The sequence below is a fragment of the Poecilia reticulata genome, chromosome 7 (genome assembly GCF_904066995.2).
Source record: "Poecilia reticulata chromosome 7, P_reticulata-male-v2, whole genome shotgun sequence".
Lineage (NCBI taxonomy): Eukaryota > Metazoa > Chordata > Actinopteri > Cyprinodontiformes > Poeciliidae > Poecilia > Poecilia reticulata.
The window spans coordinates 16,502,091-16,523,264 of NC_088836.1; the positions used below are offsets into that span (position 1 = coordinate 16,502,091).

General features: G+C 38.0%; 2 protein-coding genes across 6 annotated transcripts in view; both read left to right on the forward strand.

Annotated features, from left to right (window-relative positions):
• The window catches only part of znf385a (zinc finger protein 385A), an 83,905-nt gene extending 79,420 nt beyond the window's left edge, over positions 1-4,485 (forward strand). For all 3 annotated transcript variants that reach the window (XM_008413642.3, XM_008413643.3, XM_008413644.3), the window contains one exon: positions 186-4,485. In XM_008413642.3, coding sequence (XP_008411864.2) covers positions 186-440 — 255 coding nt within the window. In that variant the 3' untranslated portion in view covers positions 441-4,485. The remainder of the gene's footprint in view (positions 1-185) is intronic.
• A 7,985-nt stretch (positions 4,486-12,470) lies between these two features.
• On the forward strand, positions 12,471-20,419 carry LOC145552239 (uncharacterized). Of its 3 annotated transcripts, XM_081608996.1 has the most exons (14): positions 12,471-13,188; positions 13,279-13,441; positions 13,532-13,724; positions 14,037-14,108; positions 14,271-14,360; positions 14,977-15,048; positions 15,220-15,309; positions 15,946-16,017; positions 16,189-16,278; positions 16,862-16,967; positions 17,365-17,423; positions 17,506-19,585; positions 19,831-20,022; positions 20,096-20,415. In XM_081608996.1, exons 1-14 carry the CDS (start codon positions 13,083-13,085, stop codon positions 20,188-20,190), a joined length of 3,480 nt encoding a protein of 1,159 aa, XP_081465122.1. In that variant the 5' UTR covers positions 12,471-13,082; the 3' UTR covers positions 20,191-20,415. The 3 variants fall into 3 exon arrangements, with proteins under 3 accessions (XP_081465122.1, XP_081465123.1, XP_081465124.1); XM_081608997.1 differs by lacking the exons at positions 17,365-17,423; positions 17,506-19,585 and having other exon boundaries at positions 20,096-20,419; XM_081608998.1 differs by lacking the exons at positions 19,831-20,022; positions 20,096-20,415 and having other exon boundaries at positions 17,365-17,598.
• Positions 20,420-21,174: the final 755 nt, after the last annotated feature.

Genomic DNA, 21,174 nt, shown 5'->3' on the forward strand with positions numbered 1-21,174 from the left:
TTACTTTTCACATGGTAAGTCAAATGAGGGGAAGTATTACTGACAGTAAATTCATAGATCTTAAAAAACTAGATTCCTACAAGGTGCTGAAGAACATCTGATTATTGATAACGTACTGATGCTTTTGAACTGATCACATTGTTCCTGTCCTACTTGCCTCTCCCCGCTCTGGTTTCTGTTTTCAGTCTTCTTTGACCTTCTCCAAGGATCTCACCAAAGCTTTGGGTGCGGGGCTGTTGCCCAACCCGTTGGCCGTCGCCGCAGCCATGGCCGCGGCTGCATCCTCGAACCCGCTGGCTCTCCGCGCAGCTGCCCCTGGCCCTCACCCCCACCACCACCACCACCTCTTGCAAGGCCCACCTCTCAGCCACGCCATCTTGAGACCCGCCCCTGGGCCCATCCGCACCACCCATGGGCCGATCCTCTTCTCTCCTTACTGACACATCGTCCTGTGACTTCATCCCGTCAGAAACATCCACTCCAAAAGCACACTGTGAAGATAGAAAAAAAAAAAAAAGATCAACAAACAGCAATTGTTAAGGGGGGAAACATCCAGTAGTTTAAATGTCTGATAGAATAGCAAGGGAAAGGAACAGTGGGAAGGAGTACAAGTATTATGTGTCTCTTTTTCCCTTTACCTAAAACTCTCCGCTCACTCGCCTTCTTTTTCAAAGGACTTCTGATGGCTCTGTAGAAAAGATGAGTGAAGGAGAGGATTCATTATGCATCGTACTCTCTTGTACATTTCCCATTTCCCCTAGTCCTTCCCTTGCACTGTGGCCAAAACGAGGCCACCTCAATATAGAAAAAAAAACAAAGCAAAACAAAAAACTGCGCAAATCTTTCTAGAAATGTCAAACCATGCATAGTGTTATCATTACTACTCTGGCGCAGGGGGTGTTTCTCCCTGTTGTTACGGCTCGACTTCTTCTCGCCACCCTATGCACCTCCGGAACCAGGACAATAGTGTTGCGTCAGTAGGGTAGCTGCTTCCTTCGGTCTTCGCTGTATCCGCCGCGGCTCGCTGTGACGCTCTCCACAGTGCTGTGCGCTGTCCTTCTCTGCAGCCAGCAGTTCTTCCATTTGAGACACTAGGTCCTCACTAGATGCAACATGACTTTGTCTGACAGGCCGGCGGTACTCACAGCCGAACACATCAGACGGAGAAGGTTAGGAGAACAGAAGAGCGACTGTAGGGGATCGCAGTCTAACCGCCCCTTGTCATTGCCAGAGAAGGTGAGGTGAGAGGAGGGTCGGCGCAGGTCAGCGGATGGATTGACCACAGGAAGCATGCAGACGCACACACACAAACACACATATAGTCCAGAACAAATCTGTGTTTTAAAATAGGTCGCACCGACTAACACTGCTGCAGGGCATGTCTGCCAGCTTTCATAACGGTCAGAAAACGACGTCGAAGAAGACGAAAGGGGAGGGCGGGAACAGCTGGAGTCAAGCTTGTGAACATGCCGCACTGCTGTTTTTAACACACGACAGGCCTGTACAGCTCATAATGTGTTCAAGGAAAGGATGTTCTATAGCGTTGTGGTTTATGGTCCTGAAAAGAGCACAGGTTATAGTTGGCGTTCTCTTTTCCGTTTACATCATCACCCACCGCGCTCTTTCCTCTCAGGCTGAATTACTGTGTAGGTGGTCAGGTATGACTTAAACCTGACCTCGTGTTCGGATCTATTTATGTTGTTCCTGCATGCGTCCTTACAATAAGGCTCTTCAGGGACAAACTTTAGCATCACTGGGTTGAACCCTTTCATTCCTGCGTAGTCCTCCTCCCCCTCCTCCTCCTCACCTGGCTGATACCCAAAGGTTTGTTTGTTCGGGTCAATAAAAAATAAAAAAAAAAGTGCGTCTATCGACAGACAATAAACTGAAAGGGAACCGGATGAAAAGCATGCTTTCTTAGTTTAAGATGATCTTGAGCTGGAGTCATACGAAACATTAAAGGTGCCCAGAAGCAGAAGCCCAGGCGTCCAGCTCGAGGCAACTATCGGTACTTCCTGTCTTACAAATGAAAGCCATGACACGCACCATGATTTGTTTTCTTTTACAAAGACTGGTGAGCACTTTGTTTTATCTCGGTTTGGACTGTTGCTATGTGTTTATACTGCACATGAAAAAATGAGCAAAATCGGGGTGGAAAAAAAAACAAAACAAAAAAACACATATAATATTTTTGTAGGTAGGAAACGTTTATCAATTCATCCATGAGAAGGAAGTGAATTAAAGGGGTTGGAATTATTTTGGTGGATATCATAAACGAGCCTGACACACTTGTGCGTTCCATTTGTTCTCGGAAGTTGGAAGATCTGACTTATAAGTCATCATTTTGAATTAGCAATAATTGTTAGATAGTATCTCATAATTATGACTGAACTATCTCATAATCACAGGACGACATTCATTTCTTCCCTCTCAGTGTTGGAATTGGGCTTCAGCAGAAATGTCTGGAATGTCAGAATGTCCTCTTTAGTCCGATTTTGGAAAGTCGGTGTATTCATCCCATTAATCATAACTTGTGCAAATTGTTTATTTGCATTTCTGACAGTAATCTCATTTAATCGGTGGCACATAACACTGTAACAAACATCTTTTAGTGACTGAATGAAAAAAAATGTAAAAAAAAATATATCACTATTGGCTTCCACTGGCAGCGCCACACACAGTAACTAGTGCCAAAACATTTGCAAATTTTCTGACTTGCGGCTTTGAAGCATTTTCTTCACACTTGGAGGTATGAAGAAATGTTGCATTATAAATATAAATATAAGGGGTCAATTCTCAACAACATAAAGGGATGACTTTCATCTGCGTCATTCAGCAGCAGCAGGTTATAGGTTGGATATGTCATATCCTGTCATATCCTCACATGGCTATGAAAATAGCTTATACAACTGCAACTGTTTGGCATAAATCACAAATACTGCTGCAAGCCTCAAGTACCAGTATGAGTATCTCGATTTTAGTTGGATAAACTGGTTTTCCAACTTTTAGCAGTGTTATTCTCGACTCAGCTACGACGCTATTCCCAGATCAGAGCTCCGACTTCCGAGGCAACTGGAATAGAGAATTACAAATAGGATGAGGAGCCAGATAAAGCTAGCTTAGCAACAAGTGGCTCCTGCTCGACAGCGTAAAACTGAAACCCCGTTTTTTGAACAAGATGTACACTGTGCCCTATCATTGAGAAACAATGAGCTCTAATGTCTTACCTTTGTCTGAATATTGCAATGCAATGAGCAATTTATATCAAAGTGACTTGTTATCATTGTTACGTCAATGTCTGGAGTTGTTTAGAGTGGGAGCATGCCAGATCACAGACCTTTTCTTTTCCTTCCATAAGAATCTTGGACCCTCAATGGTACAAGGGAGGAGTAGCAAAAGACGGATGCATAGCTCAGCACAGAGACCGACCCTTCATATTAAAGGGCCTTTAAACTATGGAAATCTCTGTTTGGGGAACAGGGTACAACACCAGGTGTAAAAGGATTTCAGCTCGACGATCTGTTCAACAGGCTGTGTTTTTTTCTTTTTTTTTAATTTGGATTCCCTACATTGCATTTTTCATTTCCCCTGTTGTGAGTAGTGTACCCAAGTGAAAACGCAGAGGAATATTATTAATGCCATTACTTAAAGAAGAAGTTGTCTCAGTGTCAGCTTCCACCATTGTGCTCTTTTTGTTGTGGAAAGTAATCTTTGAGTTCATTTTGTGAGTGAGATGCTGTTCCAAGACTTGTGCTTGCCTTCCTGTTGGTGTGTGTACCATGTATATTCAAGTGTGTGATGGGATCTCCTCACTCCTCACCCTCCACCGGTAGCGTGCGGACGTGACCTGGAGCTAAAAAGTGCCCTGACTTTAGTGACGGAGACAAAGATCCTGTTTGATTTGAGGAGATTGATGAATCGGAAAAGGATTTTCATCATGGGAGCTGATCTTGTAACTGGGCTATTTCAAAGTGTTTGCATCCCTGTTAGGCCAGTCATTCTAGTAGCATGACTGAAATGTTCAAATTGTCCTAGATATGTTCTCAAAGTGGAAACAGCCATTAAAAATCATCCTCATTTTTCACATTCGGAGAAATAAATAGCCGATTCCCATTTTCTGGACTTCATGTTAGCTGTGTTTAGGCTCCTAGCCTTAGCCTTATTCTGCCCTCAGTCTCTCTCCGAGCAGAACCAGAGAACGAGAGAGCCCGAGAGGCTTTGGTGTAATTTTGTCTTGCCAATAAAGTTATTTTTGAACTTCATTATCAGAGGGACAAAGAGTTTGTATGGCAAACTGTAGCAATACCTGACTCATTCTGGCTACTCTTGTTTATTGCAATAAGAAAATGAAACAATAAATGTGTATGTGACTAAAACATAAATGTAATTTAAATAATAATAATTAAAAAAAACTTTATGGAAAATATTGATATCAAGCAAAACTATTGTGGAAAAAAGTAAATGTCAATAAATCATGAAATGATACTGTCTGCAGAATCTTTATGAATCACTCACTGTTGTCTTATCCCCTTATTTGTTTATTTAGCTCTTCAAAAATAACAAACACATTCATCAAATGACATGCTAGCTTTGACATATGGGGAATTAGCCTATTTTTAGACACATCTATGCTTCATTAGTTTGCTGGTAACATATTTTTAAGATTCAATCCTCTGTTCAACTAAAGGTTCAACCATGCATTTTTGTACAGATGGACCTTTTTTTCATGGGCCAGGTTGCTATGAAAACATTTGGTCTAATTTTCAGCATTTCAACAGATCATTTTCAGGCAGACATCATGAACCATTTTGCCACACCGTTTCGAATGGTGGGGCAAAATCACCATATCATTCCCATCATTTCAAGCAGTTCCATAAAGGAGAAAATAATATCTTGGGAGTGGATGGATTTCAACCAAAAGGAGAAATTCATGCAGGAATACACACAAATGTGTTGAAGATGATCAATATCACCGTCGCTGTTTTCTTAAACTTTACCATCCACAACAATATCCTCTATGAATTTGGGGTCGTTGATGTAAAACTCTTTCCAACAATGAGTCAGATGAGAATCTTGTCCAACGCACTCCAAATGCAACTGGAAAACTTAAAAAATGATGTTGAAATTTAGTAAAAAGCTGCTTGTCCGTTTTAATATTTACTAATAAACAGCTGATCAACTTTGATAATGTGTCTCTTGTGATGTCAACAAACAAATAGAAATAAAATAGAATCAATATTATTGATTCTACAATATTGCAGTTTTACAAGACAAAAAAAACGTGTATTTTGTGAAATCCTGGCCTAAAAATTGTGCTACCCACAGGTCAGTGGCCTTTTAGTTTAAGACTAATTTACTGGGCCATATCTTTAAATTGTGTTTCTTAAGCAACCATACAGACTTATACAACCAATCAGATTTATTTTCCAAGACCGTGCAAGAAATTTATATTTGCTTTTCAATCCCTCACAGCCTGCAGACTGTAACAGATCAACTTCAGAGAAAGTAATCAGTAAACCGTGTAAACGTACGTAGATGTGTCTGTACAGCTTTTTATGAAACCAATAATAGGGAGAATGTACAAGGGGAAAGCATACTTTTGTTTTCCCTTGATGTATTTATTTCTTTATGAGGCATAATTTTGCTGTCCTTTATTTGATTATCTACATTTAGCCACAATTTGTGTTTAAATAACACCAGTTTACACCAGTTTTAGTGGCAGAACAGCATACTTTACACGTTAAAAGAAAGAAGTAGAATAAATTATGTACATTTTCCAGATATTCCCCCTGAAATATCTGCTCACTGGCTGCTTGATAGATTTCTCCTTGAGGCTTTTGCGATACTGTCATTGCTACATGTACTCCAGCACTGTGACACAAGTGATAAAATATGTAATTAACACCTCTTTTACACACACATCACTATCTAGGCAGATGGTGTTAGTAGGACCATTTGCTCTCATTTTTCTTTTCGTCTGTGTACCTTTTTCTTTCTTTCTTTTTTTTTTTTTTTACATCTAATACCAACTGAAGTTTTCTTTTACATGGTAGGCTATTACAACCTTTTCGTCTTCTTTCGACAGCCTACATATTTAGTGAGAGGAGAGTAACTAATTTCTAATAATAAATTATACACTGGTCTGGTGCTGTTTCTCTGCTTCTTTTCTTTTTTGCAAACTGCACCTGTCGCTATCAGCAGGTCACTCCACCTTTCAGCAATACAAAATGTAACCACTAGATGGCTCTACTGTGTTGACTGGGAGATCGATAGGAATAAAACAAAGCGCTGCGTTTGTAGTGAGCTGTGTAACGAGGCGGGTCGTGTAACGAAGACTAATGACCCAAAGCCTTACAGACTAATATAAACAGCACACAGAAGAGCAGGACTGAACGCATAGCGTGTCTGACCAGCAGCTCCACTTCCAGATGTCTACGCTGTTCGGTGAGAATGAGCCTGTGATAAACTGGCCAGATGGTTGCTGAGCCATCAAAGGTGTTGTAAAACTAAATGGTGCATATAAGCCGCAACCCTAAAAGGCAAAAATATTACCAAAATGTCAACCAATCAAAGATGATTATAAATGTGGTTCTCTCTCACGAAATGATGCAGTGTTGTGTGTTTATTTCTTCACGTGTCCCCTCTGTTTGCTGCCCTACAATGTTGAGGGTAGTGAATAAAATATACTGAAATATAAGTATATTTATTCTTTATGATTCATCCATCCATCTTCTTACACCCTTGTCCTTCAGTGGGGTCGGGAGGGGTGCTGCTGCCTATCTCCAGCTAGCGTTCTTTATGATTACTTAAAATTTTTATTTTAAAGAAGATACATTTAAAATCTACTGATGAGCTTTCACAATTCCACCTTCATGTATTGTTATTAATGTAATTATTTCCTGATGAATACACAGTATTTTACTTTGAAACAAATGACAGACGAATGTCATGTTTGTAACCCTCGTTTTCCGTCTGCAAGCTACAACTGCAGGACTTGTCTTGCACTATAAAGAGAGCCTGCAGCTCTTGAGAGCTCGATGCATTGAGATGTGGCAATAATGCCATGAGCTCATCATCAAACATGAGTGCTCAAATGGAAACTGAAGAGAAAGAGACGTTCTGATGTTTGGCAGAGGTTACCTCAAACTAAAAGCCTGCCTCTTAGAGGAGCGGACACGTGCTCGGGCTTTCTATAACTTTTGTGTTATAGAAGATATCGGTGTAAATAACACCCATCTTTACAACTTTGATAAAAAGCACGTGCGTTTCATGTAAAATGTCAAAGTTCAGAAATAGTTCTGTATTATTAACAAATAAGAGCGTATTTTATATATACATATATATGTGCAATTTCAACTGTAGATGATGAATCCAATCATACAGCCAGCAGCAAAGCACACGAACAGAATATGTTAAGGGTCCTGATTGTTTTTGAGACACAAAGTAGAGGACGTTGAAATAACGATTTCTGGGAGAAGTCGCCCTGCTTTTATTCTGCTTTGTGAATGACTCATTCATGGTTTCTCACATATATTCAGTTATTATGAACCTTTTGATACATTATAATGTGCCTCCTAGATAAAAGACAGAATTAAAAAAAGGGTAGTACAAAACAGGTACACACAATGTTGTTTTAGACTTCAATACGTTTCCATTATGCTGAAGCCTTAGAAGAGCATTTATGATGATTGTGTGTAACCTAAAATATGGGTCTTTTCCACTTTCTGTTTTTATATTACATTCTAAATAATTTCTGGCACATGTCACTGTCATTGTTATTTAAGAGGTAGACTGTACCCAAACACATGAGTTTTCACATGACTAGCACCCTGAGCGAGCCCTTTGCCGGACTCCCAACAAATACAAATCCAGGAGATTTGACAAAATGCACAGTCCCACAAAAAACAAAACAAAAAACAAAACAAAAAAAACTCACTTAATCCCCTAGATTAAGTGAGGGGGATTAACAAGACACAAAAGCATCAGGAAAGATTTTCAGGACACAACTGATATAGTTTTATTATTATGTGCTTTACGTCCCTTTTTTATGCCACCTACTGGCATTGGCATCTGCCCAGGGCGGCATCAGGCTAACACTAATAACCTCTATAGTTGATGTTGGCATATAATCTGTGCACCATCAGGAAACCAGATGAAAATCATTATGTCTATCTGGAGGTAACAATATCTAAAGCAGAATGTTAAACTGTGAATCTGAAGTGAAGATTTTCACTTCAGCTAAGTCCATTTTAAAACAATTTAAAATGGACTTAGTTGTTGCCTAAACGGGCAGCTGATTGTTTGCAATGTGTGTGCATAAGTCTTTTTTGAAATATTTAGCATTAAAAGTGTGTATTGGGTGGTGCAGTGACTAGATTCCAACTATGCATGCTATTATAGTTAAATTAAACTACTTTTTTTTTTCTCTTCCAACAGATGAACAGAGCTAAATCATACTTGCTGGCTTCATTTACATTCATAATTTTCAAACTGATATTGTACTGCTTCAATGGAAAGTCAACTTACCTCTACATAAAATTTGCTGGGGATGTCCAAGTATATTGAAGGAAATGCGCAAGCAGAACATGTGCCACACAGTCCAGCCTGTGATTCTGACAGTGAGCGAGCTTAATCGCGTGATTAAAACGCAGATCGTTAAAACTTGTGTATGACAACACATTAGACACAGAGCGAGGGCAACAGAATCCCCTTTGCACGAAAGCCGATGTTTTAGTGTCGAGGCGGAGGTTATTTTAACTGTGTGCCTCCATAAACGGGAGACGGCAGATGCAGGTGCATCACAGAGGAGATGATTAGTCCAGGAGGCCACAGAGAAAACGCAGTGGAGAAAAATGTGCCTGTTGTTTTGCTTTCGTTGTTTTGTTTTTTTTAAACTGAATGCAGCTCTCAGTTTATTTAGTTGAGCTTGACGTCTGGTTCAAATGTTCGTTTTGATTAATGTTTATGCCACTGCTTGATTTTGTATTTTTATTTTTTTTTATACCTGTTTGATTTCTCTAAAGAGAAAAAAAAGAAAAGGAAAATGTTAGCACATCATCTCAGAGGAAAACAGGTGCTTCTCATCAGCCTTAGACGATTCACTTCTCTCTTTCGAAGTGAATCACAGCGATCTCAGTTTCATTCATATCCTCTGTTGTTTGGTACCACTTCAGGCAATATCCTGCCACATTTGTCAATGCGGAAACCTCCAGACGCACTGCAGACATAAAGATCGGGGGATGAATCCACCGACTAATATCATGCTCTCTTTAGGGAAATTTAGACAATTCCAAACAGCAGAATACACAAAATAATCCAATTGTTATAGCATTATAGACAATAAACTTTCTCAGGGAAGGAAAGGAAACAAGATAGAGAATAAAAGCAAGAAAAAGAAAGAGAAAGAGAAAGAAAGGTCACCTTTGAGTCACAAATACATCTGATTGGCAGTTGTCAGGCAAGTTATTTTCTTTGCCACAGCCTGGCATCTCCTGCACCTGATGTCGTTGATAAATTTAGCTTGTAATTTTAAAAAAAAAGAAAAAAGCCACACATTCTGCTGAAACTCTTTATAAAGCTGCTGATATATAGCTACAAAGTCATTTTAGAAACTCTCATTCTCTAAAAAGATTTTACGTTACACCGTTCCTCAGGCACGGTCTTTTTTTCTTTTTTCTTTTTTCTTCTTCCATCACTCAACCCCAGACAGAAACTGAAGAATACCTTTGGGCTTCAGAAAGTCCAGCCCGAGCCTGGCTGCTTCACCCTTCACTTGGCCGTGAGCGCTGCATTACAGAAATGTTGCCGTCCACACTGCACAGAAATGATGCATCAACAGTAAAATTTCCAACCACACAACTGACAAATGTGTGAGAGGTTAGAAGGAGTCCATCCTAAAATTTAGAACTACATTTAAATGGAAAAAGTTGGTCTTTGGAGCCTAACTTTTTTTTTTTTTTTTTACAGCTGCAACACATAAAAACTTAAAGAGCAAACTTTTTGTTTGTACTTATGTTAGTTCCATTAGATATATCGCCCACACAAAGTGTGATGTGTCCTCAGAAAATTATATTGTTTAACTGTGGAAAGGGACTGCTGACTAATAGCTACATTTTTATTTCATTTTTCTTTGAATAATCATGGATAAATGCTTCTCTGTATGTTTATTTATACATGACAGAATAGAACATTTTAACCCTTCACTTATATTATGATTTTCTGCTTACAGCTGGAGAAAGACTAGAATATTACATCAGATTAATTTGACCAATCTCACAAGCCTCATCAAATAGCATATTCTAATCTATTGATTATGACTGTAAATCACCTCCAGTGCTGTAAACACGACTGCCATTTGAACACAATATTTTTAACAGTTTTGAGGAGGATGCTCCTTTTGAAAGCCTAAACAAAATGACTGAAAGCGATCTCTCAACAGGTAGTCCTCAGAGTTACAATGGTGACGTTCAGTTGTTGCTGTGCGGCTGGTACTGTGATGTGCAGCCATATAGTGGCTCTTCTGTTCCAGACGGCACACTTTTCCCAGCTCAGTGTGCCGGTCATTATTCCTGCTCACAGCTGTTACTGAAGCTGAACAGCAATGGCACAAACCCCTGAACTGTTTTAACAATGTGTTTCATTCAAGATAGTTCAGTGAGATTTCTGTGATGCAGTTAAGCTTAACAGCTCATTTGCTGCATTTGTTTGCTGTATTTTTAAAGTTATTTTCTTCTCCATCAAAATTTAAGTTGTACTTGATGTTCACCTTTGATCATGTAATGAAGACTTTTATGAACACAAAGTTTCTGGTTCTGGATTTCACTGGTTGTAAAACCAGGTCCAGATGGCAAGATGGTGGCGGTGAAGCCTGTACAGGTTCAACTGTGTAAAGGATTACAGCAAGTAATGCTGATAAAACATAATGTAATGTAAAGTCTCTTCAAGTCTCTTGTAATTTCCATTAAGACATTTTTTAAGTAATATGTTTTATTAAACATAAATGAAATTCCAGTACCAAACCCAAGCTGTTATTTAGCTGTTGTTTAGTTTTGCTGTCAAGTCTTTATAAAAAAAAATAAGTGCACTAAGAAATGTTTATTTGGCTTCAAATTTATTCATGAATTTGATGACATGCAAACAGTAAAAACAACAATAAAAACACATTTAACTGCTTCTGTGATAACTCATATCATCTTTAGGCATGTCCATCTGGGAAACCTACTGAACAGGTAAAGAAAATTATCATCTGATTGTCTGCTACAATATCTGGTGTGTGTGTGTGTGTGTGTGTGTGTGTGTGTGTGTGTGTGTGTGTGTGTGTGTGTGTGTGTGTGTGCGTTGGTATACGTGGTTTAGCCTGCCTTTTGACCTGAATACGCACTTACGTTACGCGGACCTAAGGGTAATACAAGGACAATGCTGATGTCCTCATAAATCAAGGAGTGTATTTAAAATTTTGAGTATCTAAACAACACTTTTTCTCATAAATCTAAAGTTTTATAGCAACTATGCCAGTTTTTGCATGATGTGGACCATATATTTGTACTTTTCAGTGAATAAACAGCGTGATATCTCACTTTCTTTAATTGTCCTTTTATACCATGTGACCTGAGATTTGTGTATTCCAGTGTATAACACAGCGCTGCCTGATTTCAAGCGGTGGTGTGTATGAATTGCACTTTTACACACATTTTCCATACACTACGCGCGCTTTTAGCCGGTCATCATCTGATTGGCTGAAAAAAACTTGTGGGCGTGTCTGATTACTAAACAGTCCCAGACGCCAGGTTTTTAAAAATTAAATCCCCATTTGAAGCCGCATCTCTCAATATGGACATGTTGGTGGAATAACTCTGCACAGGTAAGCATAAATTGTAAATTAAAAATACATTTTGCCTAGATAAAGTTATTTGCAAGTAAATAACTGCAAATGTAAGAGATTTTTGAGCAAAATGAATTATTTTAGATTTTAATTTAGGTGACATGAAAGCTAACCAACATATTTTGGATATTTACATCAAGTAACTTAGATATGTATACTTTTATGACTGAAAAGACCTACCTGAAGCAGTATAGTTTTTATTCAAAGTGTTTTAAAGTAAGAGACTAGCTTGACTAGGAGAGCTAGCTTCGTAGCTAGACGAAACGTGTTTGACAAGTTGACGATGTTTGGAGTAGATGGTATCTGTGTGGTACCATACCCCAAACAGGTACCACTTAGCTTTTAGTGGTAAAAACTGGGTGATAGACTAAGGTTTTCATCACTATATTTAACGATATTGGCAAATTGCTTGCTTTATGTTAGCTAACTGCGTAGTGACATTCTGCTTGTTAAGCTCGTTAAGCTTGATTGCCATCGGTCCTGCTGAAGAGCAAGCAGGAAATTAATAAGAAGTAAACCCACAGGTTTCTGTGAAACTTGTTAATCTTTTAGAAAAGCATTAATTGTTGAATGTTTGAATAAATGGATGCAATAGGGCAGGTGCACCGATGGCTTTAAAGCTGTGTACTGTAATCACTTCGCTGACTTCAGCAACTTAAATGCTGAAAGTATAAACCAGGAGTCCTCAAATTCAGGCAAACATAGTCGTTCTTCAATTTTTAAATGTGTATTTGTACCTTAATTAGCTGAATAACCTCACATGCAGCCAAATTCTCCAGATTTCTGACATTATTTGATTTAGGTGTGTTGAGGCAGAGATGCATTTAAAAGTTGGAGGGGATTGTACCTGGAGGACTGACTAAAAGATGAATAGGACTTAACAAAATTCATTTGTGCAAAAAAAACAGCCTTTTTCCTTAAATTATGGCTCAAGTATTCTTGTAAGGCTGTACTACTGGCTGAACCTCAATATATTGAACACTGATCATTGTATGAACTATTTGTAGATGGTAAAGCACTTTTTTAAATCAGTGATTAAATAAATTATAGTGTTGGTGTTTTATCTGAGGTATGTGTCTTGCATGTATAACATGTTTCCATAGTGATAATTTAATTTTTAGCTTTAAAGCTTGTAGGAATTATAAAGAAGCCTGTAATTCCTTATTTGACTGTTATAACTTTTCATACATGCCAGTAAAACATGCAGAGGCGAAGACGCATAAAACCGAAGGAAGATGCCAAATATTATATTGATACCAAAACGGACAAAGTGGAGCTTTACGTCAAGTACATCAATGCCTTTAAAGGTATGGGTATTTTTGGGGGGTGGTTTAATTACAGTCAATCCTTTATACATTGTTTACTCTTTCTACTATTATTTTTGCTTTCTTCATTAGGCCGTGGTATTTTTGCCACAACCTCTTTTCAGAAAGGAGACTTTCTGTGTGAGTATCGAGGTGAACTGATAAGTAAAGAGGAATGTGAGAGGAGACAGAAAATTTACCATGACAACCTTAAAGTTTTCTTGTTTGAATTCTACTTTAATGGAAAACTCTGGTGGTGAGTATGTTTGTATCAGAAGTCTAATTAGAATGGCATATATGTAAATGAATATGTTTATATTTAAAATGCAATGTTATATATTTGCAGTGTTGATGCAGCAAAAGAAGATGGCTCTCTTGGAAGGCTTATAAACGATGACAATATCAGCCCAAATACCAAAATGAAGTATCTGACTGTGCAACAGAAGCCACATTTGTGTTTATTTGCAACTCGAGATATCAATCAGGGAGAAGAGATTACGTACAATTATGGGGACTCAGACTGGCCATGGCGACTCAAGGTACTAAAAAAATCAAAATTTATGAATCTTAAGATTATGTTCATTTAAGAAATGCGCTAATAATGATGATTTAAACCTGAACCTCCTTTGTTTTACCTTTCTTTTCACAAGAATAGATGGCTGACTGTACAAGACGTTGCAGTGCAAATTAACCAGTTACCCACAAATGTATAATAAATAATTACAGTAGGATAGTATTTACGCCGTTTCCAGAATTCGAAATACTTAAGTCAACCATCAGACTATTTTCTCTGCTACATCACAGAAAATCTTATGTGGGGAAAAATAATCAGTCTTTCTTCTTTTTCACAGGAGTTGGAGAAAGAAACGTCTCAAAGTCCTGACTGTACTCATTCAACTTCTACAACTGACAACACAGAACAGGTACAGAAGTTGGGCTTTTATTTTGACTTTACCAAACATTTTGGCTGGATTTAAAACTAGTTACCTTTCATGGGTGTTTACTGTCATAGGGCACCATCACTTAATCTCCATAAATAAGTCAAAGGGAATATGGTGTTGACTTTTATTTATTTTCTGTTTCAGGTCAGAGCTGAAAATGACCAGGATCAGATGACAACCAGTGTCCCAAACGAGACAGATTCAGTCCTGGATTCACTTCCCAACAATTCAGAGGTATTTTATGATTAAAGTGTAGCTAAATGATGTCAGTCAGCCAACCTGTTCTACTTAAGTGTGTCTGTGTGTGGACCTGAATGCCATGTGGTTTATAAAGACATTGGTTTGTAAGGACAGTCTCTTGTCATGGTTTTCAGTTTGTAAGCTCAGTGTGGCAAGCTCAGTGTGTGTATGTGTGTGTTTCATGGTCAACTGCCCCAATGTGATACAGGAGGACCATATTGTATATGGGGACCTGGCGTTATTGAATTGATAAAAACATTTGTTTTGGTTCTTGTGAGGTTGTTAATATTGGTTTGACCTCTGATAAATATTGACTTGGCATCTCAGAAAATATTGGGAGAATAAAGATTTTAATTTTTTTAAAAGTTAAAGAAAATGCATTAACTTTTTGGTGAAAATCTTTTGAATTTCACAACAGAATCAGACTTCAGTTTGTCAATACTTGTGAAATTGTAGTATTTTGACTATCTGTTAAAGTTTGCCATCATTCATCTTTTACGCTGTTTCCAGAATTCGAAACAATTAAGTCAACCATAAGACTATTGTTCTCTGCTAAGTCACAGAAAATCTTCTGAGGAAAAAAAAAGACAATCTTTTTTCTTTTTCACAGGAGTTGGAGAAAGAAACGTCTCAAAGTCCTGACTGTACTCATTCAACTTCTACAACTGACAACACAGAACAGGTACAGAAGTTGGGTTTTTATTTTGACTTTACCAAACATTTTGGCTGGATTTAAAACTAGTTACCTTTCATGGGTGTTTACTGTCTTAGGGCACCATCACTTAATTGAGGATATGTCCGTAAATAAGTCAAAGGGAATATGGTGTTGACTTTTATTTATTTTCTGTTTCAGATCAGAGCTGAAAATGACCAGGATCAGAAGACAACCAGTGTCCCAAATGAGACAGATTCAGTCCTGGATTCACTTCCCAACAACTCAGAGGTATTTTATGATTAAGGTGTAGCTAAATGATGTCAGTCAGCCAACCTGTTCTACTTAAGTGTGTCTGTGTGTGGACCTGAATGCCATGTGGTTTATGAAGACATTGGTTTGTAAGGACAGTCTCATGTCATGGTTTTCAGTTTGTAAGCTCAGTGTGGTAAGCTCAGTGTGTGTATGTGTGTGTTTCATGGTCAACTGCCCCAATGTGATACAGAAGGACCATATTGTATATGGGGACCTGGCGTTATTGAATTGATAAAAAACATTTGTTTTGGTTCTTGTGAGATTGTTAATATTGGTTTGACCTTAGATAAATGTTGACTTGGCATCCCAGAACCTATTGGGAGAATAAAGATTTAAATTTCTTAAAAGTTAAAGAAAATACATTACATTTTGGTGAAATTTACTTTTAATTTAACCACAGAATCAGACTTCAATTTGGTCAGTGCTGCTGAAATTATAACATTTTGAATATTTGTTAAAGTTTGCTATCATTCTACTTGTTTCTTAAGAGTTTGTCTGTCAAGCTGCTTCCAGAATTCAAAACGCTTTGGTCAAACATCAAACTATTGTTTCTACAACATCGCAGAAATTCTTCTGTGGGGAAAAATAATCATTCTTCCTTCTTTTTCACAGGAGTTGGAGAAAGAAATGTCTCAAAGTCCTGACTGTACTCATTCAACTTCTACAACTGACAACACAGAACAGGTACAGAATTTGTTTTTTTATTTTGACTTTACCAAACATTTTGGCTGGGTTTAAAACTAGTTACCTTTCATGGGTGTTTGCTGTCATAGGGCACCATCACTTAATTGAGGATATCTTCGTAAATAAGTCAAAGGGAATATGGTGTTGACCTTTATTTATTTTCTGTTTCAGGTGAGAGCTGAAAATGACCAGGATCAGATGACAACCAGTGTCCCAAATGAGACAGATTCAGTCCTGGATTCACTTCCCAACAATTCAGAGGTATTTTATGATTAAAGTGTAGCTAAATGATGTCAGTTCAGCCAATCTGTTCTACTTAAGTGTGTGTGTGTGTGGACCTGAATGTCATGTGGTTTATAAAGACATTGGTTTGTAAGGACAGTCTTATGTCATGGTTTTTAGGTGGCAAGTTCAGTGTGTGTATGTGTGTGTTTCATGGTCAACTGCCCCAATGTGATACAGGAGGACCATATTGTATATGGGGACCTGGCGTTATTGAATTGATAAAAATATTTTTTTTGGTTCCTGTGAGGTTGTTAATATTGGTTTGACCTCTGACAAATGTTGACTTGACATCCCAGAATATATTAGAATACAATTTTAAATGTTGTCATACTTAGAAAAAAAATATATATAAAGATTTTGTCTTCTCTGCGTCTTTACCACATAATATTTTTAATTTAACAATTTAAAAGTTTGCAGGAAAAGTTATTTTTTATAATTTGCACCCTCTTTAAATATGTTCTCATTCATTACCCAATATTGAATATACTTTAAATAAATATCCCTAACTCTTATATATATATATATATGTATATGTGTGTGTTTAATCTTTTCCTTGTAGTGTCAAAAACATCACCTGATGTGCACAACATTATCTTCTTTGGAGAAGTGTATTCAGTGTTTTGGTCCTTGTTCTTCATTCAAGTGGGTTGGCTACCAGTGTAAAGGTAAGATATTTAGTTAATTTGTATTTGAATTAAAAAGTGCTGCAAATAGGATCTATGTCTTTGTTGAACTGTCGACCATGAACAAATTTCATGGTCGACACTCACTTCAGCATTTTCAGAAGTGAGTATATAGATTTAAATACAATGAAATGTACATCATCATGGTGACTTTCAAAGCAGTGGAAGATTTCAAACTACCTTAAAATCTTTACCCTTAATATTTTTTTAAAACGGAACATAAAATTTTACCCAAAAAGTTCAATTTTGCACATTTTTAAAAAATAATTGTTAATCCATATTTACCTTTGTGATCTTAAAATAAGGTGTAATGGCTTATTTGAGATTTAGATTTTTTTTTTTGTCTTGTTTGTTTTTTTACATTTAAATTTCTTCACAGGTTGTTCAAAAGTCTGGCATTCATATTGCCTTAAACAAATTACAAATGACAGAACCCAGGTGAATGTCCACATAAGTTTTTTTTTTAGCTTTGCCTTGTAAGTCTCAATTATAACATAAATTATATTTCCCACAATTTCAGGCAAAAGAACTTTTTAAATATTCCATGGCTCACTCCTCATCAGATGACGACAACAACACATCACCTTCCAAACAATGTGAAATGTCAGATGATGACCATGAGTCTGATATGGACTACATACCAAATTCAGAATCTGCAGAAACTGATGAAGACTCAGATATTAGCATCCCCTTTCAGCCCATCAAGTCTAAAGTTGGACAAATTCAAGGAAACCCAACAATACCAGATCTCGCTTCATTCTTGCCAGACTCAAGTTCTGTGGTTGAACCTAGCACATCAAATATCTGGCCTCCATTTCACACAGATGATATGGGTGATGACACACTTGAAACATTCAGCCCAGTCAAGTCTACAAAAGACTCAAACAAAAAACCAAAAAGTCAAAAGGAGCCTCACAAACAGGAATCCTCACAGCATATTATGGGTGTTAAGAACTTCTGCTTTGTATGTGGTAGACCACAGAGCAAAATTTCACGCCATTTAAAAACCCACAAGACACATGCTGAAATTGCTTATGTTTTTTCCCTTCCGGAAAACTCAAAAGAACGCAAAGTTCTTCTAGAGAAAATGAGAAACAAGGGGAACTTCAAACATAACTCTGAGGTTTTACAAAGTGGGAAAGGATCATTGAAAGTAAAGAGAAAGCCAAAAGCGAAAGCAAAGACTGGAACATTTATACATTGTATGTACTGCCAAGGTATGTATATTCGAAAGGAACTATGGAGACATGTCCGAAGATGCCCCTGTAAGCCACAAAATGAAGATTTGAACCCAGGACCTGGAAGAACCAAAGTACTGGGTTTTGCTATGGCTCAAGAGTCTGCATTCTGTCAGGAGATTTCAAGTGGGGTTTGGAAGCTCCTCGGTCCCATGAAGCAGGATGATGTAGCCACAGTTGTGAGAAATGACCTGACCATTATTCAGTTGGCCCAGTCTCTCTACAACAGACATGGACAAGACCCTACCAAGTATGAGTACATTCGACAGAAGCTCCGTGAAATTGGACGTCTGTTAATATGTCTACGGTCTGAATTCTCTGTACATAACTTGGAGGAAGCTGTGAAACCTGCTAACTTCCAAAGAGTTGTCCAGGCAGTAAAGATTGTCTGCGGTTTTGATGAAGAAAAGCATTCATACCAAACACCAAGTCTTGCACTAAAACTAGGACATACACTACACAAAATCAGTGACATTATCCACTGCCGAGCACTCATGGCAGAAGATGAAGAACTGATTAAGTCAACAGACGCTTTCAAAAAGCTGTATACATCCAAGTGGTCTGAGTTAGTGTCACATACTGCCTTGAACACTTTGAGTCATGACAAATATAATAAGCCATTAACCTTACCATTCACAGAAGATGTTCAGAGTCTTCATAGGTATCTTAAGAAATCTGGAGAAAATGCATTTTCTAACTTGAAAGATGAGGTCAGTCCCCAGAATTATGCAGAACTTGCAAAAGTTACTCTTGCACAGGTCATTGTGTTCAATCGAAGACGAGCTGGAGAAGTCTCAAAGATGCATCTCAGAGGTTTCCAGCAGAGGGATGACTCCAAGCTCCATGAAGATGTTGCTGCTGGGCTGTCCAAGGTTGAAAAAAAGCTCTGTAGCTACTTCAGTCGTGTTGAAATAATTGGAAAAAGAGGTCGAAAAGTTGCGGTTCTCCTTTCTCCAGATGTGGTGGATGCTCTGACTCTGCTGGTCAGCAAAAGAGAGCAATGTGGTGTTTGCTCCACAAACATCTTTCTTTTTGCCCGACCAAGATCTCAAAGTCACTACAGGGGCCAAGACTGTTTGCGTGTTTATGGAAGCCAATGTGGGGCGAAGCATCCCGAGTTCCTAAGGTCCACACAACTCAGAAAGCATGTTGCCACATTGTCACAAGTCCTCAACCTCAAAAATAACGAAATTGACCAGGTGGCTGACTTCCTGGGGCATGATATTCGTGTCCACAGGGAATTTTATCGCTTACCTGTGCCAACAACACAACTGGCAAAGATTTCTAAGCTCCTTTTGTCCATGGAGAAAGGACAAATATGCACCCTGCAAGGGAAATCCCTTGATGACATTGAAATCGAAGGTTATTGCTTAAATTATTTTTTGTGATCTTTTTGCCATTAGTAGAACTTGTCTGACATTACCAATATTTGTAAAATTGATGGATGTAAATAAATTATTATTATTAGAAAATATTACAATAGTGATTCTCTAGGTTAGAACATATTACTAAATACAAAACGCGTTTTAAGCCTAATTTTGGTAGTGCTTAGATATAATTTTATGTATGGCATTCACTTTAGAAAGTATTCTAATAATGACTTTCAGATGAAATAGAACTAAGTGAGGATGAAGAAAAGGAGGATTTAAGTGACTCGGATGGTAGCGATTCTGTGGAACCCGAGGAATCTGTGGAACCCGAGGCACCTGTGGAACCCGAGGAACCTGTGGAACCTGAGGAACCTGTGAAACCTGAGGAACTTGTGGAACCTGAGCAAAGCAAGAATATGGATGATTTGTGTATGTTACTTGAATCCAAAGATGCTATTACTTTTTGTCTACCCATTTTTTTAACTTCTGTTGTATGTCTTAGTGGGAGCAGTGTCATCGACAGCAGAGAAAACTGTCCCTCCTGTTGAAGGCAAGTCAAGTTTCCTATTAATGCTGTGTTTTGATCCCAACTCCTAGCTACATTTAGTTAAAGCATGATTCTATTGAGCTGACCATATTAACTAGTTCATGCTTAAAGGCCATGCAGTCCAGATGACCTGGAACTATATGCCATTTGCTTGAGACATGTGCCAACCTAGTGAAGAGTGTTATGACCGGCTCTTTGAGCCATAATAAAAGATAGGGAGACATGGAGTTCAACAATAAATAAGCTCTTTATTGAGCACAAGCAAAGAATAAAGCTAAACTGAAGCAACTTGTTTTTGTCCACATGTCTCCCTTTGGAAGATTCCTTTTGTTTCTGCTTGGACATTTCTTATTGTCTTTCTTCTCCACTCAATTTCCAGTAATTTCACATTTTTGAAGCTTGGTATTCCAAATTTCTGTTCACTTTTTCAGTTAGTCGATTGTAGACAAACTTACAAACATGCTTGCCCAGCAGCCATCTTGATGCAACTGGCCACTAATAAGGCTCTCCATACATAGCTTATAACCCCTCTATGCTCTCTATCCATTATAATGTGGTTAAGGTTATTGCAAATTTGGAGTGCCATTTTCATAGATGGCAATCATGTCACTTATTACTTTTCATTGTCTGGTTTCATTTGGCTGTAGTTTGTTCTCACAAACTACAGCCAAACTACTTTCATGATTGGACAATATTTTTTCTAAACTTTGTAGTAAGGTTGTTATCCTGTGTAAAGGTAGCATGTTTTTTATTTTATATTTTAATAAACTGCTTTTCGCTTTACGTTTTTTTTTTCTTCAGAGACCTCCTCTGGCGCAACCAGAAGACAACCAAAAAACCCTTGGTCAAGTGCTGAGGTTTCTGCTGTTATGAGGCATTTTAAAGCTCACATAGGTAAAGGAAAACTTGCCACTAAAAATGAGTGCAATCACTGCAAGTTGGTTGAAGATCCTGTGCTGGCTCAAAGAACAGCACAAAATATCAGGGACTTTGTGAGAAACCGTGGAATAACTGCTAAAAGGCAGACACAAAAG